This window comes from Phodopus roborovskii, unplaced genomic scaffold (genome assembly GCF_943737965.1).
Source record: "Phodopus roborovskii unplaced genomic scaffold, PHOROB, whole genome shotgun sequence".
In the NCBI taxonomy this organism is placed as follows: domain Eukaryota; kingdom Metazoa; phylum Chordata; class Mammalia; order Rodentia; family Cricetidae; genus Phodopus; species Phodopus roborovskii.
Window position 1 is genome coordinate 22,850,038 of NW_026126469.1, and position 23,427 is coordinate 22,873,464.

Below are 23,427 nucleotides of genomic sequence, written 5' to 3' on the forward strand. Positions count from 1 at the left end.
ATAGTAAGCAAAAGTCAGAGAACAAATAGCAAAAGACCATCAAAGCAGGTGCTCAGAGCATCTAGCAGAAATTAACAGGGAAGTCCTGAGGAAGCAGCCAGCTAGAGTTCCTGTTTCAGAGTTGGGGTGGGGCACGGTGTCTCTTGTAAAGGAGCACAGTACAACAGAAAGGTAACATCCCCAAATCAGCTGCTTACAATTATCCAGCAGAAACTGACTGGGAAGCTGAGGCAGCTGGAATCCCTCACTGAGCGGGTCCTTCCATCTTTCCATTCCCATGGCAGGTGTTTTATATTATGGGATAAATGGTCTGTGATGGGAATAGCTCACTTTCTAGCAGTTCTCAAGGGCATAATGCTTTAAATGCCTTTGTCTGCTTGCTTTTTCCCTCTCCTGTTTCTGAGTCAGGGGTCCAGCCTGACCTAGAATGGGTTTTGGAGGACATTTGACGTAAGCCAACATGTTTGGGTCTAAAGCAGTGGTTCTCAACCTATGGCTTATGACCCCTTTGTGGGTTGAAAGATCCTTTCACGTGGGTTGCCTAAGACCATCAGAAAACAGATATTTACATTCATAACAGTGGCAGAATTACAGTTACAAAGTTGCAGTGAGAATAAGATTATGGTTGGAGGTCACCACAACATGAGGAGCTGAACTAGAGTTGAAGCATCAGAAAGGTTGAGAACCACTGATCTAAAGTGTGTGCATGGCAGCAGAGGTGGGGTAGGGTGGGGTGGGGGTCAAGGGGAGACACCTCTTCCAGAGCCAGCTTCTCAATGAGCTCAAAACAACACGTGACAATATACATTTACATATACAGACTGTCCTCCAGGCACAGAGACGTTGAATAAAAGGGTATAATGTTTCAACTTTTGGAGTGCTCGGAGTATAGATTTGTAAGATGTGTACTCTGCTCATAAAGAACTTCCAATCTGATAAATAAAAAGTCAGGAATGAAAATCTGATTTTTTTTTTTTTTTTTTTTTTTTTACTATGATGGGTATTCAAGGTGCTTCCCACAAGAGTTCGTGTGTAACTGCCCACAGGTTCTTTATTTAGCTATTAAAAACTTAAGGGCTGCAAGATGGCTCATTTGATTAAGTGCCTGCCTCACAAGCATGAAGACTTGAGTTCCAATCTTCAGCCCCATATTAAAGCCAGGTGCAGAAGTGTGCATCTGTAACCCCAACACTGTGTGTGTGTGTGTTCCTGTGTGTGTACCAGGCAGCTCTCCAGAGTTCTAGCTTGCTGGCCAACCAGTCTAGCCAGTCTGAGTTCCTGGTTCACTGAGAAGCTCAGTCTCAAAAATAAATAAATAAATAAATAAATATGGAGGGGTTAATTGATACACCATTGACCTCTAGCCTCTACATGCACACGCATCCAATGAACATACACACACACACACACACACACACACACACACACACCAGGGAATCTGATTTGTACTGGCCAATTATTCCTGGCCATGAGGCCTGCCTACCCTGGTGTGTGGTTGATATATCCAGAGCCACTCCATTGAAGAAAACTGATTTCCCCTCTCCTGGCAGATACCAATGGTGTTTCCCAGACACAGCCGGACCAATGCACATATAAACTCAGAGGCTTGTGACAGCATGAACAAGACTTTTGCAAGTTCAAGCCAGACAAAAACCCCAGCACAGGAGAAAGGAAAATCGGCACCAAGTTCCACTGCTAACCAAGAAGGTGCATACCTTAAATTCCAACACTCAGGAGGTGGAGGCAAGTGGATCCCTCTGAATTCAAGGCCAGCCTGTTCTACATAGTGAATTCCTGGCCAGCCAGGACTACAAGACCCTGTCTTATTAAAAAAACAAGCAAACAAAAACTCATAGAAGTTTCACCTTGTCAAGTCTAGTGAGTTCAATAGCATGCATAGAAAATCCCCGTCAAGAAGAATGAACACAAGTGTAAGAGTGCAGAGTCGGGGCAGCTCTGCATGCAATTGTATGGTGGCCCCTGGTGCCACCCAAGCCCCAGGTCCATTCTCATCTCAGAGTTCTCTCTTCCAAGACCAATGAAACCAGGCGTGCTCAAGGGCAAGCAGAAGAGGCAGAAACCTGTCCCCAGGCATGGAATCTCTAAATCCACCTTCCAGTCTGATTGAGCAATATTGTTACATGTGTTTTTATGAAACTACTTGTCAGTGGCACACCCAAGGCTAAGTGGTTTAAACAGGGCCCGCCTCTTCCATATCTTGTCAGATCTCTGGGAAAAACTGAAATTGTGTTTCACAGGAGGAAAGAGCCAATGACTATCGAGTCAGAAACCAGTCTTCCATCTTACCCACCTAACCACGAGGTCATCCTGGATGGTCACATTGAGTGTACAAGATCAGTTCCTCTAAGAATTGACTCAAACATCAAAGAGAAATCTTGGTGAAGCATGAGAAATCCGTGTCTGGTTTTGTAGATTCCAACAGCCAGCAAGGATTCAGGAAGCTGTTCCCTGAAGAAGCAGCTATGGAGGAACTGAGTGAGGACACATTCACCTAGAAGCTGGACACCCAAATACAGGGCCATAAGCAACCAGATGTGGCACTCTGTAGTCAGGAGACAGGAGGTGTCATGTTTGTGACCATGGCAAAGTTAGACCTTGAGCAGCCTAGGCTGCTGCTGTTTATCTGTTCTCATGAGTAGGCATGCCATCTTCCGACCATGGTACCTACAACTGTTTGTCACACAGTTGAATGAAAGGTCTCAGGCTACCTTGCTATCATGAGGCATACCTAGAACACTATGCTTGCCCACACACCTGTTCCTTGTTCCTCGAATGCCCTCCCCCAGCTGGAGAGCACCTGCACAGACCCCAGACCCCCTTAAATCACCTCTCTGCAATGGTTTCCCCTTATTCCTTGTGTCCCCATCAGAGATTCTTCTTTGACCTTGGAGGTCATCTTTGAAATTGCAGTGTTTTTTTGTTTTTTTGTTTTTTTTCCAGGTTACTCTTTGCTCCAGATTTTAAAAAAAAATTGAGTTTCCATTCATCTTTGTGTCCCCCCCTGCTACTACCTCTTAGTCCATCTGAATAAAGTTACTGACCTAAATTGTCAAATAACGTTATTTATGTTTCTTTCCACTCTGTGTGTGTTTCCATGTCTGTGGGTTTCCTCAGGACATACAACCCTAACAGACACATATATTTTCTCTTTTATCTTTATCAAACTGACTTTTAAAAGAAGACATAATTTCCTGTTGTTGTATTCTGCTGGTCTGTGGGCATTAATCTCACCACTCAAACATAGTCAGATCCTTTGTTGTAATATATGCATATAGGTTTTATCAGCTCCCCCACATACCTTGTAGAATGGTGTCATGGAAAATTACAGTTTAGACTCACACTGATCTAGGCTTTAATCATTGTCCACATATTAACTCTGTGATCTTAGACAAGTTTCTTAGCTACTTTATGCCTTTTTCTTTCATTGAAGTGGGAGAGGTATGTAGTGAGACCCTGTCCAAAAAAAAAAAAAAAAAAAAAAAAAAATTAGATAATAAAACAGTAGCTATCTTGTTGAACATTAGAGAATGATAGCAGCTTGATAAATGTTCAGTTGATCACAGGTGGACTGGTAGGGATCCTAGACAAGCTAGCAGTGATTAGTTGACCTTCTTGTCTCTTTAAAGAACCATGGCCAAGCCCTTGGGTAGTCTTGCTGACCTGCTTTGAAATTCTATCTGGGCTAGAGCCTTGATTGTTTCTGGGTGCCTGCCTGCCTGTCCTGACTTTCTTGCTCTCAGCTGGCCAGGACTCCAAACCAGGGCACCCCTTGCCGAATGCACAAACTGCTGTTGCTTGCTGAAGAAGGCAGATTGGTTGGAAATGACATAGGCAAATGACAAAGGCAGCCTATGAAAACCCTTCACAGCACCCTTCACCCTTCACAGCACAGAGACATCACAGCCACATCTGTAACGCTAGCATGTGCGAGGCCAGGCAGGAGGATTGCCAAGAATTCTAGGCCAGCCTAGGCCATCTAGTGAGTTCTGGGTCAGCCTGGGCTGAAGGGACACCCAGGCTCAAAAAATAAAACAATGCAAAACACCAAAAAGGCATCACAGGCCCAAAGCACCTCTGGCTGTGAGAGATGCTTGTGGTCTTTGTTCTCCAAATGCTCCAGCCCTTTTTCTACCTCTCTCCAGAAAGACTGAAGTATGAAATCATTTGCAGATCAATTGATTCCAATTAAAAATTTAAGATGTCTTCCTTTAGTATGCCAAGAGCTCTCACACTTCTGCCTTGTGTCTCACGGGGATAAAATCCGTTGTCCTTCTGGCATACCTCACCCCTCAGCCCTGTGCTCTCTATATAATTTGGTAATTTGTTTCAGGCATGGAGTTGCCATTTGTTGTTTGTAGCCTCTCCTTTGAAAAGTGACATTCAGGTCCTTAGTGTGTGTGCTTAGGGAGTATTTGTTGAGATGGAAACGTCAACAGCACATTTCACAACGTCTAATTTTTCCTCGTGTTAGATGGTTGAGTTCAGTGAGTTAGCATTTGGATGGTTCCAGGCTACTGAGCACTCACTTAACTCTTGGGACCCATAGGGTGAAGGTGCTACCAACCCCAGCAGCCAGGATGGAGACCCAGGAAGCCCCTCCCCTCAGAAACCGGGCTGTCAAGTTTCTTGGCTTAATGCTTGCATAGCCCATATTTACTTCTCAGCAGTCCAAAGTGGATCCTGGGTTTGTTTAGAAGTTTCTTAAAAGACATCACATGTCTTGGGAGTCAATGAGTCTAGTTCAGCATGTTTGTCATTTCTACTTACCTCGAAGCCCACTTAAAACAGAGCATTAAGTATAACAGTCTCGGGTTCAAATCCCAGCTTTGCTGTATATTCTGTGTTGGTAAATGCTACCTTTTGGAGGCTCCATTTTCCTCAGCTCTGGGAGAATGAGGATAACTGAGTAATGCATATATAAAATGTCCTCTGGTCGAGCACCAAATGATATTTCCTAGGTAGTCATTCCGAGTTGAGGTTTTTGGTGTAGATGGGCTGGTAACTTGGGGGTTCTGTGTTGCCTTTTATTAACTATTACTAGGCACAGATATTTGCAGAGGAGTATCAACTTAAGACTTGAAGGAGCCGCTTCACACAGCTGCTTTTGTTGAATGAATGTCAAATCAGTAGTCAATGATGTTTGCAGAGTGTCTTATACCTTTCATGGGGCTTTCCGGTTTTCTCTGCCAGTCCTGTTCTGTTAATAGTCCCAGGCATTCCCACTTTGAACTGTCCTCCTGCCTCCTGCCAATCCCCAAATCCTCCTAGCAGGACATCTGCGGTGTGTCCCGCCTGCTTTGTGGACCTAAATTCTCTGCCTGCTTTTCTTTTGACCCGCTCTGCCTGCCTCTGTTGACCCAGGGTCTTATCTTGTCCTCTGGAGGTATGCTAAGTGCTGTACCAGCCTGCCTGTTAGCCTGGCCTGTTTCCTGTCACTGCCAGTACCTCTTGGATTCCAATTCCAAACATGGTATGCCTCTGGGGTCACCCTTTCTTCCGGTGCCAACAGAACACGCATTCCAAATGGAACACAAGTGTGTCTCTCCTGCTGGCTCTCACGCCCCATTCTGCTTGGGAACAACAGAAAGCAGGATGTGGCTTCACCGTCCCGTGCTGCTGAAGTTTCTGGTGTTGTGATCCTACTTTCTCTGAGGACAATGTGAGTTTTTTTTTTTTTTTTTTTTTTTTTTTTTTTTTTTTTCTGAGAACTAAATATGAAGGCTGTCTTAAGAAAGCTGGCACTGAAGAAGTTTACTGGAATGCTGCAGAGAGGGCGAGAGTGGTACTGAGGAGAGAAAAGGAGAAAAACCAAACCACCCCAAACAACAAACCTAGGTTTTCCATCTTCCACGAAGTGTACTATGTTCTGGCATTCTTTCTCGGAGCCACCAGAAGCATTCCTGTCAGCAAAGGTAGAGTTGGTGGTGAGAAGCCACCGGGGAGTACCGATTAATTGATTTTTTTTTTTTTCCTTTGTGGAGAGGCCTGGAAAGGCCCTGAGAGCCCCAAAGATGAGTGCCAACAGCAGCACACTGGGCCAGCTCCTCTGGCGGGGCCCCGTGTGCAGTAGCTGGAAGCCGGATATGGAAGGTTCTGTCTACCACCTGGCCAACTGCTTCTTGCTCATGGGATTTATGGCAGGCAGTGGAGTGTACGGATGCTTCTATCTTTTTGGGATCCTGGGCCCAGGCTACCTCTGCTATGTGCTGTGGGGCTGGTTTGATGCCTGTGGACTAGACATTGTCCTTTGGAACTTCCTGCTGACCGTGGCTTGCCTGCTTCAGCTGGCACATCTGGTATACCGCCTTCGGGTGAATACCCTCCCTGAGGAGTTCAATCTCCTCTACAAGACGCTGTGCCTGCCCCTGCAGGTGCCCCTGCAGGTCTACAAGGAAATTGTTCACTGCTGCCAAGAGCAGGTCTTCACACTAGCTACGGAGCAGACCTATGCTGTGGAGGGGGAGACACCCATCAACCGCTTGTCCCTGCTCCTCTCTGGCCGGTAAGCTCTTCTTTGTTGTCAATAATGGAATTCCCCCAGCTCACACTTCCCATGTCCTGGTGTCCCATTCCATTTCGTGTCCCCTTTCATCAAGGGAAGGATGTGGCAAGTCAAACAAACCCAAATAGATTTTTCTAGGAGTGACTCTGCTTCCTCTTTCTTGGCACTTTCCAAAAGGAAACTAGATCATGAGGCATCTTCCAGGCTATCAAGGAGGGTGACAGTGTTCACTTGCTGCTGCAAAGTCTGGTGAGACTAGAACTGAAATACATACCCCACCCCCACCACACACACACACACACACACACACACACACCCCACTCACATACCCTAATGTATTGCCTGTACTGCAGCAACCTCTCTATGAGCTTTGAAAACTGACTATATCAATCAGATTGATTTGTTCCTTCCATATGTACAAACCATGTACAGGAGTAAACCCAGAAGCAGGAGGTTTACAGTGATCCTGTTTCCTGCCAGGGCATCAAGGAAGCACCCTGTTGTATTTGAGACCTTCTATACAAGCTTTGGAGTATGGCCCATGTACTGATAGCTGCAGAGAGGAACTAGCTCAGTCTTATTCCCAGTCCAATTGTTCTATTGAGGGTCTCTGATCTGTAATTGAGGCTCTGTAATTTGAGAGCCCATGGTGACAGAAGAGTGTGATGCCACAGTTGGACATTGGCTGGATTTATGATCAGAGTGAGTTCACTTAGCTTCCATGGCAACAGTGACCATTGGTGTTTCATGAGAAAACTCCATGGGCTCTGTGTGTAACACTTCATAAACATTTGGGCATTCTTTGAAATGTTGCCTCGTAGCACTTGACCATAGACAGTCTCTTCCATCACCTTGCCAGAGATCATGTGTGGCTAAGAAAGACAATAATTAGAGCACCCTGGAAAGAAAGGGGAAGAGGGAAATGGAAGGATGAGGGGAAAGAAAAGGAAGGGAAAGGGAAGAAAGGAAGGGAAGGAAGGAGAGATGGAGGGAGGGGAGGAAAACAAACAAAGATGGCCAGCTACGAAGAGGAGAAATAACTACTGTCAAAGTCATAACATGCATTTATATCTGAATTTATAGAATCCAAATTGTTATGTAGACCTTGGCTTTATGCTTTTTGTTTTTTAACTCAGAAGACATGGGTTGATTGAGTTATGAAGGGAGAGTATTTTGGTGTCAATTCACGAGTGAATTGACAGTATGAGCAAATGCCATGACCTGTAGACAAGTATGCACTGTGAATATTGCCTGTGTGCTCCATGCCTACAAGACGAACAATGAATGGAAGGAATGTGTTCATTTATGGGATCCATGCTGTTTGCTTCTCATGACCAGGACCTCTCCTCTTCCTGGTGTTCATTTATCAGAAACAACATACCATATTCAGGTGGTTCTGATGTCTTGTATATGACAGATTTACTGTGAGCTTGTATGAACCTGTGCCCCTGGGAAGGGGGAAATAAGGCTTGCTTTTCTTCATAGCTTTCCTAATATACTTCACATCAGCTGACTGGCATCAACAGTTAGAAACCAGGCTGTTCTGAGTTTTCTCTTGATTCTCAAGGTTTGGAGAAAGGGTTTTGTTATTGTTCTTTTTGACTTGTCATCCTTCACTGTTGTCCTGTCTCAGCTTTGCTGGATGAATGAACAAGTGGGAAAGGCTTCTAGCCAATGACTGGGCTCTGAATTTAAGAGTTGAATCACTGCATCTGAACTAGGGTGATACTGAATGCACCCTGGTTACAGAGAAGACTCCTTCTGTGCCAGGAAGTGCAGGCCTCTCATGCAGACCTCCCTTTCCTATGTAGAATGTTACCTGGAGCCTTTTTGTTTGACTTTGACAAAGACAGCCATCCCAACATTTGGAGAAACAAAGTGACCTCCTCAAAGACTGTCACCCTGCTAAACTATACTTAACTCTTTCAGTTTCATAGATGATGAAATGTACCAACTCCTCCATGTACCACCCCCCTGAACAGGTGACTAACAGGCTGAGCTATTACAATACAAGGAAATGGGATGCCACCTATGTGGTCAAGGAGGACACTGATGCTAAAGGATACAGTCACATGTTACAAACCACTTCAATGTACTTGCAGCCTGGTTCTACATTAGCCAGACACCATCTTGATGGTGTGCATTGGGAGCCAGCTTCCTTACCTGAAGAGATGATGAGGAGAAATGATATCTACCACAGGCTCCCTTCTTTCTTGGTGTCTTCCTTCCTTAGAGATGCTTTTTCTTGAGGTTTTAATACACATACGCACACACACACACACACACGCACACACACACCTTTGTTCATCCATTCATTGCTTTTTTTTTCCTTCCCTCCTTCCTTCTATTTCCCCCTGCCTTCTTCAGACATTTCTTAAGAGTGGTAAGACTCAAGATACAGACATAACAAATATTGTCTTGAATTCATGAAACTTAAGTCAATAATAATTATGTGCCACGGTAGTTAATCATGAACATGGCATTCCCAAAGAGAGATGCTAAATGTAAAGAGAGCATGTGGATCTTCCTTTTCTGGGAGGTCAGACAGACTCCCGCAAGGAGTCTGCTCAGCCATGAGGGAAGCTGGTCCAGCTAAAGACAATGTATGCAAAGGCCCTGAGGTAGGAAAATGTAACACCTGATTTTCTCTTGCATCATCCAGGCAGTCTGCATATGTTTCCTAGTCTTGTAGTGAGTGTGTTTCTGCCATCAGTGACTGACTCTGTACTAGCTTGGTTTGAGAGCTTTCTTCTTTGGGTGATCATATAATAGGTAATTACTTAGTCACTAGTAATAGTCTTCGGTAATTTGCATGCTCATGCATATATCTATGCATTCACTGAGAGGAAACTCAAGGGTGCTAATAGTTCATTGGCCAGAACTTAGCCCCCTGGCTGAACCTAGCAGCAAAGGATGTAAGAAGTCTTAGCTTTTAGCTGTGTAATCACACATCCAGCTGAAACTCCAGCAGCATGGAGAAGGAGAAGCACAAGGTGTTTAAGAATAGGCTCAAGTCAGGCGGCGGCGGTGCATGCCTTTAATCCCAGCACTTGGGAGGCAGGCAGATGGATCTCAGTGAGTTTGAGGTCATCCTGGTCTACAGAGTAAGTTCCAGGACAGCCAGAGCTGTTACTCAGAGAAACCTTGTCTTGAAAAAACAAAGCAAGCAAAAAGCCAACCAACCAACCAACCAAACAAACAAACACAGGTTGTCCCATTACATTTCCCAGACCTCTGCCCATCCCCATCCTTACCTGCTCATCAATAACCAGTTTATTCTTCAGAACTCACATGGAATGCCACCGTTGAGAAGTCTGCTCACTGCACAGAAGCAGGCTCTGTCCTCTCCCCCTTCTGTGAGCCTGCTCTGCCCCAGTACTCAGCACACTGATTTGTAGCCAGTTGTGTGTGTGCTTGGGGTTTCCACTCGGCTGTGAACTTCTCAAAGGCACAGGCCAGATTAATCCCACCGCTGTAGCCCCCCGGTGTTCAGGAACATGGTGGGGGCGGGGGAGCTCCATGAATATTGGTTTAGTTAGAAAAGCTCCTGAAGTGATGAACGGCCAGCTCCTTCCAAGTGGGCATGTGTGCCAGTGAGGTCTGATTGCCTCTTCCCATCTTTACCAGACTAACTCACTTTAAAAGAGAAGGAAAGTGTGAAAGCCTGGGTTTTCTGGAGACAGGAGGAAAAGGCCTTTACTGGATATTGATCTATATCTAAATCCTGCATCATATCCCAAACCACTCACTTTATCCAGGCATACTGCTGATGGGCAGGTCCCTTCTCTGCAAGAACAAAGCATCAGGGTAGGTGCTGGCCATAAGGCTAGAGAGACAGAAAACAGCACTCATGGGGTTGCTAACCCTGAGCTGTAAAACAAATCTGAGCTCATAAGAAAGGCCAGAGTAGTAGCTTAACTTGTTGATAGTGTGAAATAATTATATCCATAAAAATACAAAAATAATTAGAATTCTTGGCTGCAGCTACAGAAACCCATTCTATCTAGTTGATGTGGGGGGGCTCCTCTAGAAAACAAACAAACAACAAACAAACAAAAAGATTTCTTTCCTAACTTAGAGAAAGGCATGCAGCCTGTCCTCAGGCTGGAATAACATAAAATCATGTTTACTGGGTATTCTGTATGTCTTTAGATTTTTTCCTTCCCTGTGGCCAGTTGGGGCACATCCTTTTATAAAGTCTGAATTCCATATATGAGAGACGAGGTTTTAGTTCCTGAACACAAGAGTGTGCTAGTTTAAGCAATGTCTGGTAGTTGTCTGTTTTGGAAAGCAAAGTAACAGTGACCACTCCAGTTCCAGAGTCTCACAGATGAGGTTGGAGTGGCGCTGGGCTAGTTGTGCATCCCAGGACCGTCCACTGAACGAGGTAGAGAAGGGTGAGGTTGAAAGTGTTCACCACCACCTACCCAAAACTCTAGGAACACGACGTCATGGTGAGAACACAGAATCTCAGTTTTGTCTCCTGGTAGCCATATCATCTTAAGTTTTCCTGGCCATCTGTTTTCTTGACTGTAAAACTGAGAGAGAGAAAGAGAGAGAGAGAGAGAGAGAGAGAGGTCTACCTCTCATTGCTGTGATGACTGACGGGCAGGCACATGTGGAGTATCCATCTGTCTTTCTCACATGCTGTCTCCGTTCCCTTGCAAACATGTGCTATCCTCAGTACTGCTGCTCATGTAGCCTGCCAGGAAGAGGAACAGTAGGGCAGCATCTTCTACGACAATGTCGGCATTTTACATCCATGCTGTACAATACGCAGCCACAGGCTGCACACAGCTACAGACTGAAGCACTTGGGGTGTGGTGAGTGTGATTAGACTGCGAACTATTCTTAATCTTAATGATTGTCACTCTCAATTGAACAGGTTAATGGACAGCAGAGCCCCAGCACAGTGGTTTGCATCCTGGATTCCTAGTGGAATTACTGGGGAGATTCTTTTTAAACATAATTTTTTATTGATTCTTTGGGAATTTTACATTATGCACCTCAACCCCACTCATTTCCCAGTCCCTCTGTGTTTACCCTTCACCCTTGTAGAATTACTTCCCCCCAAGAAAATTTTAAAAGAAATAAAAATAAAAAATACAAACATACAAACAAACATTTCACTTTTTTGATCTCCCAGCTGATTGGGGAGATTCTTAAACTGATAGTGTCCAGACCTCACCTTCAGAGATGTTTGTGATTGCTTTGGGATAAGGCCCATTTCTAAGGTAGCTTTCAGGAGTCCTCTCTCCCACCCTCCCTCCCTTCATTTTTACCCCTTCCTCTTCTCCTCTTTCTCCTTCTTTGGTGTGTGTGTGTGTGTGTGTGTGTGTGTGTGTGTGTGTGTGTGTGTTGGTGATGGTGGTGGTAGTGATTATACAGGGTCTTACATCCTTTCTGGCTTGGCACTTATTATGTAGGCCAGGCTGATTTCACACTCATTGCAACCCCCCTGCCGCAGCCTTCCAAGTGTCGAGTAGCCATTCATGAGCTCTCACACACACACACACATGATCCACAATGCTAGGCTCATACACACACGAGCCACTCTGCTAGGCTCCTAAGAGTTTAGTATCCTCCCCTCTAGGCATCTAGTTCTGCAGTGTGGAGTAGAAAAGCATGTATGGTGAGGAGGAGGAGGGCCACTAGAGCTTAGTCTCCTATTTAGTTGTGTCAGATCCGCTTTGGCCTCTCCACACTTTAGCTGGGTATGTCTGCTGGAGGATCTGAGCTAATCAGGAATAAGTGACGTTGACAGAGGGCACACGAGCAGTCATTATCGTTTCCCATTCAGTGTCTTCTCTCCTCTTGCCAGGGTTCGAGTGAGCCAGGATGGGCAGTTTCTGCACTACATCTTTCCCTACCAGTTCATGGACTCTCCTGAGTGGGAATCGCTGCAGCCTTCTGAGGAGGGCACCTTCCAGGTAATAGGAGCCCCGTGGCGGCAGGCACTGCTTACTGTGAGCCCCCAACCTCGCTGCCTCCCTCTCTCCTGTCTGTCCTTTGTCCACCACCAGGTGTGATGCTGAGAGTGGGTGAGGTCATGACCTCTGCCTTCTGTGGGAGAAGAGGTGGGGTCCGGGGATGACGGAAGGGTGGTATTGGTCCCTGACAGGCAGTCACGTCACTCATATGCCTATAGAAGACTAATGCGTACAGAATTTAAAAACCCATCCTGCATAAAGTAACTGAACCTTTAGCACTCTCTGCCTGGCTGCAGCTCTAGCCCTTCTGGCTCACACTACTTACTCTAGCTCTGCTGAATACCAGCACCTGCATACCTTGACCCCGCTGATGCCTCTCTGTCTGAACAAGCCGCCATGCTCCCCAGCACTGTCTGAACAAGCCGCCATGCTCCCCAGCACTGTTCTATGAGAGCTGCTCAGCTTCCCACCTCCACGCTGTACAGCTTACGGCCGCCATCTGCCTGCTTCTGCTCTTCCCTGTGTTTGCCCTGGCCGTGTGCACGTTGCTGTCTATTCTAACCTCATGGAGACATCTCCATCTTTCTATCTCTGTCCCCATCTCTGTCATTGTCTCCACACTCCAAAACACAGTCCCAAGAATGCAGTTTTTACTGCACTGATTGCCCATAAGCAGTCGGTGTCTCTGGTGACTGGATGGGTCACTCACACCGACCAGGTCCCCGAGACCCTGGCCACTCAGTCCATGCTGACCTCTCTGCAGCCCTTCACATTTGTGGTTCTGGAGTGCTGATGGCTAGAATGTGGCACCCACTGCATATTGTATTGCCTTGCTGATTCACACAGGTTGCTAGATTGGATATTACTGTTGCTCTGTTTAACAGACAATCTACCTCAGGTTCCAAAGCATCATGCACTCAGCTAGAAAGTGGCAAAGCCAAGAAGGAGCCTGGATCTACTGTCTATTTTTGTTTTTTCTTTAAGAAATGAAGGGTGCATCATGAGAATAGTTCCCTCTTAGGGACTCTGCCAGACAGTTTGCTTGTCCCAGGGTCTTTGTGTCTTCTGTGACGTCTACCAGAGAGTCCTCTAGTCAGCAAATGAGCTAACCCCGGAACAGACACATGCCAGGCAATGCCACTGTCTGGGCCAGCTTCCGTCCTAATCCTAGCTCTTAGCTCTATGCTGAGATTGTCAGAGACGCAGTCTGCTGCCATTGCCAGGGCTACTAGCCACTGACCCCCTCCAATCTCACAACCTGTGTCTCATCCCTACCATCTCTGTCTCACCCAGAGGCATTCTCTGGGAACTCCCTCAGCCAGGAGAATGACCAGGAGAGCTCAGTGGCTGGAGCCAGCCACACCAGAATAGAGCCCTGACGGGGAGGAGCAGGTGGTGATGTGACAAAGGAGAGGCTGTTACCCCAGATGGCCTCTGGGCCTGGAATGTAAGCATGCTCATATTCCTCCCTTGTATGTGTTGTGTGCCTCACTTAGAAGCAATGGGATCCACTCCCTTGCTGTGGGCTGCGTTAAGTCCCATTTCCTCTTTGCAGATATCAAATGTTGCTGGGTTACAGTTCATCCTGATCTTGCCTCCTATATAGCTTTGTTGATTGGTAGGGCAATTCTAGTGACTGGCTAAATTACAGTTCACAACACATTTAACACACCTCTCAGCCTCCCATCACAGCTCTCACAGTCCAGTTACCCCAGATCTGCTGACTGGTGGCACTGTGCCCCTTTAATAGTTGTCAAGAGCAGAACACAGGCACGTCCCACAGATTTTATCATTAGCCTACAATCTGTGTCCTGTTCTACTGGACTCCTGTCCTATTTATGTATGTTCTCATAAAGAAAAGCTTGGTACTTATCAAAACTTTATCACAGACAGTCCTGCTTGTGGGAACCAATAAAAAAAAAAAAGGAGATTTCTGGAGGTTAGGGGCATGGTGCGATAGGTAATGCTTTCTGTGCAAGCGTTAGGGGCTGAATTAAGATCACTAGCATGCAACAAAAAGCAGGGCATGGTGACATGTACTGGTAACCCCGGAACTGGGAGAGCCAGAGACAGGCAGATCTGGGGGCTTGCTGGCCAGCCACTCTAGTTGAATCAAATGCTAGGTTAAATCTCAAAAAAAAAAAAAATGTAAAGCAATAGAGAAAGGTGCTTGAAATCAACTTCTGCCTCCTTATGTACATGCACAGGCAAGCACACCCACATACATATATACATACATGCTCCTTAACATACACATACAAACTCATACACACATACCCCCAACACACACACACACACACACACACACACACACACACACACACAAATAAAAGAAAGTAGATTTCTAGAGAATCTTTAGGGAAGGATTTTTATTCTTAGTTATGTGTGTATGTGTACGTGATGGTGATGGTATGTGCCCATGGGTGCAGTGTCCTGGAAGATCAGAAGAGGGCATTGGCTGAAATTACAGGCTGTTGTAAGTGGCCTGCCATGGGTGCCTCTGGAAGAGTAGGAAGTGCTCTTAGCCACTGAGCCATCTCTCCTGACTCTAAGGAAGGAGTGTATAAGACATGAGAAAGTGGCACTAGGTTGTTTGACAACACACTGGACTGTTAGTGTTCACTTGCATCATTTATTCCCTTCAGAGGTGCTTATGGGGAGCTCAGTATATGTCAGGTACTGCTGAAAGGATTTAGAATACATCATTAAACAGCATAGATTCTGCCCTTATTCAGTTTGCATTCTAGCAGGAGAGACAAAAATAAACCCTAGATATAACAAATAGTTGAATATGTTGGAAAGTAATTAAAAGAACAGCAGAGAACAGTCTAAGATTGTTCATGGGTGCCCTTTTAAAACAGGTGACGGCTGAGGAAAGGCTTGAGAGTAGACAGTGTGTACTCTGATCATCTATGAGACACAGGACAGGGCAAGTGCTAAAGTCCTGAGGGAGAGCTGCAGGTTTCAGGTACAGACAGAGGAGCACCTGGAGGTGATGTGCAGCTATCAGAAGAGGAAGCTGCAGAGCTGTCGTGGGAGCCAGATCACATGAGAGCCAGAGCATATATTTTATGGAGGGAGCCCAAAAGGTTTTCCAACAAGTGGAGCCTAATTAATGAAGAAGGAGGCCTCTGACCCGAGCACCAGAAGGGTGCGGTGGCTACAGGTGGAGCTTTTCAGAGGGGAAGTGCATCTTGGGATGTGTTCAGTTTGCTTCATATTGGACAGTGGGGATGTTGCAAAGGCAGTTGGAATAGTCTTCTGGAATCCAGGAATGAGGTGCGGGCTTGAGAGATAAACTTGGGGATGGTTTTATGCAGATAACACTAAAAGCCGTTGGACAGGATAGCATTGCCTCAATGAATAAGGGGATAGAGACCTGGTTGAGAACTTGGCCTCTTCTGTTAAGAAGTTGGGGAGAAAAAGAAAGCAAAGTGAACCTGGACAGAAGTCAGGAGGTTGCCTGAGGACTGTTTGGCATCTGGAGAAGCCCAGGAAGACAGTCTGTCAGAGCAAGGTGACCCAGCAGAGTGCAACTGACCGAGAGGCCACTGGGGGTCTTGATTGACAGGAACAATGATTGACAACCTTATTTGCCAAAAAGCAAGTCAGCAAAAAGGAAACAGTAAGTATAGACAGGGTTCTGTAGAGTTTACTAAAACAGGGGATAAATATAATGATATCACGAAAGTAAGGCAAAGAAAAAGAGTTTTATATTTTACTTATTTATTTTTTTAATGGAAGCATTAACAGCCCACACAGGGGAAAGCCCATAATCACAGTGTCTGTCCTTACAGACACTGACATCATCCAAGTCAGGGCTTCGTCAGGTATAACTGCTCTGTGGTTGGCACCAGTTTCTTGTCAGAGATTTTTTTCTGGCAAGGACATATAGGGCAGAGGCTATGACTGAGTGTGACAGCCACACGCTCAGCCACTGGCACCAGACAGATTGTGAGTGTTCTCTTCAGCATATTCTCTCAGAGGCGACATGCCGGACATAGTAACTTAATGGATGTTACACAGCTGGCGAAGGGGTAACACTGAAGCCAGAAACCAGCACCTGGACCTGATGACTAATTTAGGGTGCTGGTCTAACATCCAGACAAGGCAGGGAGCTGTGGAGAATAAGAAGTGGAGGAGTGGTCCAGAGGGCGATGAGAAGGAGAAGGGAGAGATGGAAGGTCAAGTAGGCAAGGACAGATTATTTTTTTTAATTTGTGTCTTTTTAAAAGATTTATTTTTAGTTTGCGGGGTGGGAGCAGATATGCACACATGAGTGCAGGTAACTGTAGAGGCCAGAGGCTTTAGATCCACTGAAGCTGAAGTTTTAGGCAGTTGTGAGCTGCCTGATGTGCCTGCTGGGAATCAAACTCAGGTCCTCTGCGAGAACATCAAATGCTCTTAACCGATCAAGCCATCTTTCTAGCCCTGAAAGACAAGGACTGGAGGGGTTGTAGATAGTCTCTAACACAGAATGCTCCAAAGGACAAACCATATTTCATAATTAGTATAAAGCACCCAACACAGTGCCTGGCACATCTCAGCTCAGTAAAGATTAGCCTCAGTGTCCATCTCCACCACTCTCCCCTTCTCCACTCACAAACACAGCCTGACCCTGCCAGCCAGAGGGTGTAATGATCAACCAGATCATTACAGATTGTCTAAGTTTAAGCCCTTTTGTATACTATTCTTGGAACGATTCCATTTTAATCTTAGCTTTGCTGCTCATCTTTGGCTTTGGTTTAGAGACAGGGCCTCACTCTGTAGCTCAGGCCACCCTAGAACTCACTAGGTAGCCAAAGGCGGCTTCCAGTTCCTGGCCCACTACCTCCACCTTCTGAGTGCTGGCTTTATAAGACATGAGCCACCATGCCTAGCCCATCATTTTAGCAGGATTATGGAGGCCTACTGTGTGCTGAGCTCACATCTTTGCTTACTTCTCCTGCTGACGTAATCTAGTTTGCATCCCTGGCACAGTGAATATGCAGAATTTCCTAGACCCTCAAATACATAACTGAATAAGGGGACCTGTTCCACTCTGCTTATGAGTGTCTTCTTCCAGGCCTTTATTCTTCCTGGAGTCCTGAGATCCTTCAGACTTGCAACCAAGTCAAGAGCAGATTCGGGGACCCGAACCCCTAGTGCTCCATTTATCTGGTACATCTTGGCTCGCTTAAATCTGTAGCCTTTTCTCTAAACAAACTTTTCCCATCGGCCCTTTTGGTGACCATGCCACAGTACTTGGTTCTCCTCCCCCTGATGTTGGAAATTAGCCTTGGGCCTTATGCACACATGCTAGGCAACTGCTCTACCACTCATCCACCAAGTTATCTCCTCCCCAGACCTTGAGTTTCTCCTCCCAAGACCTTGCGTTTCTCCTCTAAGGTGCCCATGCTGGCCTTGAACTTATCAAACACCCAAGTAGCTGGGATTACAGGTGTTAGTCACCAAGCCTGGCTCTCAGTTCTTTGTTCTTAAAAAAACAGAACCATCTTCAGTTTGACCTCTCTTCAGTGCCCTGCCTGGGAAGCCTCCCTCCCTTTCTCATCATCCTACTAAGAGTCTTTAGCAGCCATTGTTGTTATCAGCAGTGGAACCACAGAATGAAGGAGCCAAGGAGAAGGGACGAGCAGACTGAAACTCCAGGTGATCCATCCATCCATCGGCAAGTGAGCATGGGACTGTCCCCAGATCCTGACATAGGGCATGCCCATCACGGTGCACTCAGAAGCCTGTTCCTGGACTTCCTTGCTGCTAGGCCATAGAGAGCTACCAAAATCAAAACAGCTCCGTTTCCCTATACTTTAAACCTCTCTGCTCCTAACCCCTCAGGTCACGCTGACTGCTGAGACCGAATGCAGCTACATTTCCTGGCCCCGGAAAAACCTCCACCTTCTTCTGAGCAGAGAGCGATACATCTCCCGCCTCTTCTCAGCCCTGCTGGGCTATGACATCTCTGAGAAGCTCTACACTCTCAATGACAAACTGTTCGCTAAGTTTGGGCTGCGCTTCGACATCCGTCTCCCCAGCCTCTACCACGTGCTGGGGTCTTCAGCCTCAGATGGGGGACCCGAGTCTGAAAAGGATGATGAAGAAGCCTTTGAGGCAGCTGTGTCCTCTGCCCAGGCCAGGCCCATCTGTATCTTGCCAACACCCCGTTATTCCCCACCTCCAGCCACCACCAACTTCCCTGCGCCTCTGCCCCGGGCCCGGATGTCCAGGCCTGACAGTGGCACCCTGGGTGAGGACTCAACCAGTCTGGTGCTGGAGGATTTTGAGGAGGTTTCGGGATCAGAGTCGTTTATGGATTATAGGAGTGATGGGGAGTACATGAGGTGAGGGCGGAACTAACACGGGCACAGCCACCAGCTAAGGATCCTGTGTAAGTATGCTGAGGTGAATGTGCCCTTTCCTGCCAGTGCAGGTCCTATCGGCTTCCCAGGGCAGGAGCACTGCTTCTGAGTCCCTCAGAGGACTCGCTGCGGCTATAACCCAACCCCGCGCTCGCAGCAGGCGCATGCTTGCCTGAAGGATTTTCTAAACCTACTCATGGCTGTGGTTGCATTTCAGAGAATGGGCTGATTGACATTTTGAGCAGGCCAGTAGGTGGCTAATCTTTTGAGGGGGTGTGTGTGGGGGGTCTAGATTTTGCTAACAGCTAAAAGCACTGGCTGGGACTAAGGAGGTTTTTGTCTGTGGGGTGTATTTCAAAGGGAAGAGAATGCTGGCATGGTTCTACTGATGGTCTCCCTGGTGTGCAGATAAGTTCTGGGAAGTAGCTGTCTTTAAGACTTGACTAGGAAGGACTGTTAAAGTCAAAGAGACTGGTGATGCTAGGCACATAGCTTTGGCAAGCAAATGATCATGTCTTGTGGCAAACGTGCTGGCCACTCAGGCAGAGGCCTGGACACTGCTTTGATTTAAACTTGACTGTGACAGGTGTAGAGCAGCCTGGCTTTCCCCAGCAGCCCACACATGTGGGCAGTGGCCTGGACCTGGCCCCTGGTGGCCTCCCCGTGCAAGTAGGATTTCCAGGAAGGCTGTTCTCCTAGTTCTAGGAAGTCACTTTTATATTCCCCAGATTGATCTAACAATACTGTGACATTTTCCTCCGGGCTCTACCCAACAGTGGTGGAGGCTTGGCTTTTCCTGAGGAAAACCCCACTGCCCACAGTCGAAGGTGTTTTAAGTAACAGGGGAGCCACTGCAGGGACCTATCGTTCTTTGGGAAGCACCGGTAGATTTGAGGAACTAGCCCGGTACAGAAGGCCTCCAAGGTGTACGGAGTGAATGAGTGGGTGTGTATTTCCAAAACAGTCCTCATACCAATGAGAGAGGCAAGCAAGATTAAGGCCATGTGTAAGAAGTACGGTTTTTCCGCCTGCCGCCTGGTCTTGTCCTGCCGCCACGCAGCCAGCCCCAAATAATATACAGAGACTCTGTATTTGATATTATGTTGTTGGCCAGGTGTTAGTTTTTTATCGGCTAGCTCACCGGCTTTAGAGATGCAGACGATGTTGTCTCCCCTAGAGCAATTCCAAGGCTATGAGACCCACCATAGCTTAGTTTACTTTCCTGCTCACTGGTCCCACTCTGTCTTCCCACACCTCCTGCCCCATTGCTGACCAGTGTGACCGGTGGGCACTTCATGCTGTCCAACCTCTTCAGCTCACAGAGTTCTGACTTCTGCCTCTTTTCCATTCCTGATTTCTACATGTCCCTGTTGTCTCAGTTTTGTGGCTCAAGTGTCCCTTTTCCTCCCTATCTTCCCCTGACTTCTTCCATTTTTGTTTTTGTTTTAGTTCTGTCATGTGCGCGCGCGCGCGCACACACACACACACACACACACCTTTGCCCAATCTGTGACTTTGCTCTCCCTTCTCTTCCCTAAGTAACCAACCTGTGTCTCCATTTTGCTAATTTTGAATGCTAACTCCTCCAAGGCCAGTACCCATTTTCTCTGAGGATAAAGAAAACCATCCAAATAGAGCCTCCAAAGTCCCGACTTGGAGGATGTTTCACTAACATCAGAGGACAGGCAGCATGGGAAATAAGGAGCCTAGAACTTTTGTGCCTGGCTCCTCAGCAATGAGGAGCAATGAGGGCAGAATATACTTCATGTCAACATTAGAAATCACCTCAGCAGGAAACTCTGAGGCCTAACTCACTTTGTAAGAAGTCTTGGGGTCCTTGCACAAGCTCCACACACACAGTGTGTGTGATTCACACCACAGGGGCAATCCATTGCTCATACCTGCTAACCTCCAGTCCTGAACTCAATTCTCCCCTGTGAGAATGATTCCAAACTGTCATAGGAGCTTCCCCAGAACCATGGTTTGCCTCCAGATCCTCCTGTGTTTATCCCTCTGTTATTTAAATCACAGAGAGGAAGGAAACAACAGGTGGTTTTTACTTTCAAACCACTAAGCATTCCAAAGACGGTAGTCATAATCGGTCATATTTTAGACAGCTTCCATGTGACTGGCGGCTTCTCCTTCCCTCCCTGAAACCTACCTTCAGACGGGAAAGCCGATGGCTGCCAGTGCGAGTAAACAGCTCCTAGGCTGTTTTGTTCTTAGGTTGGCAGACGCTGGAGTCTGCACAGTGACTGACCCGATGGCAGAGGCCCCTGTGTCGGTCAGGTCTGGGGCAGCAGCCCCTCCCTTCACAGTTCTCAGTATTTCTTACAGTGCTGTACTGCAGCCCTCTTCTTCCACCCTGTGTAGAAATGAGTGGTGGGGGGGTCTTAGAAAGCTTGCTGAATTGCAGTGCAGGGCTGGGGTTGTCTGTCTTATGATCTGTGAGCAGACTGGGAGCAGCATGCATCCTGGCAGTGGCGTTAGAGGAGGGAAGAACTGTAGACTAAGAGACAGTGCTAGATAACTTCAGAAGTGGACCCCGTGCCCCCATATTCCAGAATGAAAGAACTGAAAGGCACAACTGCCCACGGCTAGGCGTTGGGCGTAGGGTCCACAGGGGAAATGGAAACCTAACAGAGATCCCGTGATCTTGTGCAAGCCCTCTGGATTTAGGTGCTAATTAACTTCTTCTTCTGTTTCTCCCCACAGCTTCCAGACCTCCTCTCCAGAACTCTTCTCAGGTTATGTCCAAAGCACAGGCCCCTTTGGCTCCAACCCACACCCCTGAGCTTTGAGGATTACAGAGCCATTGTCTGTATGGCTAGACAGCTCTCTTCCATGTTCCCTGGATGGCCACTTGGACTCACACCCCTCCTCTCAACCATCAGAAAGATCTGGGGAAAGATGGGGGATGGGCATGCCATGCCAGCACCCCAACGACCCCAAGGGTGACACAGAGAAACGTACCTTCATGAACCTCCCTCAGAGGAGGAGGGTCCAGAGGCATCAGGCCCGACTCCATCTTTTATGGATTGTGGGACCTTGGCTGGTTATGTAGCCTCTGAGCCTGGTCTGTCAAGTGGAGCTATGAACTCACCTCACTGGGCTGTTGTGAGGATTCAATGAGCTGACTGGGTAGAGCACCCATGACGTGGCATGACCTCCAACATCCATTCACTAGATCACGCCTCGCCTCTCCTGATGTTGTCGCTTTCAATTGTCTGAAAGGATCCAATGACTTTTCTCCGTGATTACTTTTTTGTTCCCAAATAAGTTTCTATTGAAAAAGAAAATTGTAAATCCTAATATTTTCTTCAATTTTAAGTTTAAAATACAATCATGTCCTGTTTATGAATCTAGTATTAAATGATAGCTCTTAGAAGAAATTTTACAAGCTTAGCCAATTTGCTTTATTTCCTTAAACATTTAAAAGTGACTTACAAGTTGAATCTCCTCTGCTCTCTTTCTAGCTGGTTATTTATTTTGATTGAGACAATAGCTTACTACTGTTCCTGAGGCTGACCTTGAATTGGCATTCCTCCTGCCTCCCCTTCCTGAATGTTAAAATTACAGGTGTACACCACCATGCTTTGCAGAGTATATTCTATGTTGTGTTTTCCTTACAATGCGGTATAAAACCTATCACTAATACAGTGGCATAAAATTGTTGCAGTCATTTGTTTTGCTCCTGCAGTGGGGACCACCTGGGGTTGTTACTACTCCGTGCCCACCCAGCTCCATGCTATCTCTCATGTTATTGCTTTCAGCACGAGTGTGGAACAGGAGTCATCTCAAAGGCCTCCTCAGTCAACTGTCTGTAGAGAGACTAGGAAACTCAAACAGCTGAGGACTAATCAGCTGGAGAAGCTTGCCCCAACTCCAGTGGTTGGCTCTTGCTGACATGTAGCTCTCTAGTGTAGGAACATACCGTGATGCATTCTTCTGTTGGTATGCCCTTGGATGGTTTCCATCTTGGAGTGATTAAAACAGTGTTCCTGTGGACATCCTTGAACAGATGCTTCGATACTCATACATTTGCATTTCATATACCTACCTCAAGAACAAGGCATCCAGTGTGTACATGTTAACCTACAGTGGATTCTGCCAAATCCTTTTCTTAAGTAGTTGTACCAATCTGTATTCCTTTCAGCAATGTTTGCGACTCCCTCTCTAGTAGTTGTCATGATTTTCTTCCATTCTAATCTTTGCCTTTGGGTATGAATAGCATCATTTCATCGTGGTTACAGTTTTCACTTTCCTGATGAATATGAAGGTTGGATATCTTTTCTTTTCTGCCCCCCTCCCCCTTACTTGGTTAGCCTGAAGGCTACCAAACTCCAACTAACCTGCCCCCTTTCCTCAATTCTGGGGCTAAAGTGCCGGTACGCTTGGCTCATTACATGGCTGCTAGAATCCAACTCCATTCATCATTGTTGTGTAACAGGTGTTCTTAACCACAGAGCCATCTCTCCAGCCCCATCCACCCCCATGTGGGTGTTTCTGTTATGAAGTGGCTAGTCTATCTAGTCTGTTAGCTATTTCTCATTTGCTTGATTTTTTTTCCTTGCTAATTTATAGAAATGTTTTAAATAATCAAGTTAAAAATATTCTG

General features: G+C 46.5%; 1 protein-coding gene across 2 annotated transcripts; it reads left to right on the forward strand.

The window, feature by feature from the left end:
- The first annotated feature begins 5,721 nt into the window (after positions 1 to 5,721).
- On the forward strand, positions 5,722 to 22,164 carry Popdc2 (popeye domain containing 2). 2 transcript variants are annotated; one of them, XM_051191473.1, is made up of 4 exons: positions 5,722 to 6,523; positions 12,345 to 12,453; positions 18,289 to 18,697; positions 21,525 to 22,164. In XM_051191473.1, the coding sequence occupies exons 1-4, from the start codon at positions 6,033 to 6,035 to the stop codon at positions 21,608 to 21,610; spliced, it is 1,095 nt and encodes a 364-aa protein (XP_051047430.1). In that variant the 5' UTR covers positions 5,722 to 6,032; the 3' UTR covers positions 21,611 to 22,164. The 2 variants fall into 2 exon arrangements, with proteins under 2 accessions (XP_051047430.1, XP_051047429.1); XM_051191472.1 differs by having other exon boundaries at positions 5,725 to 6,523; positions 18,289 to 18,838.
- Positions 22,165 to 23,427: the final 1,263 nt, after the last annotated feature.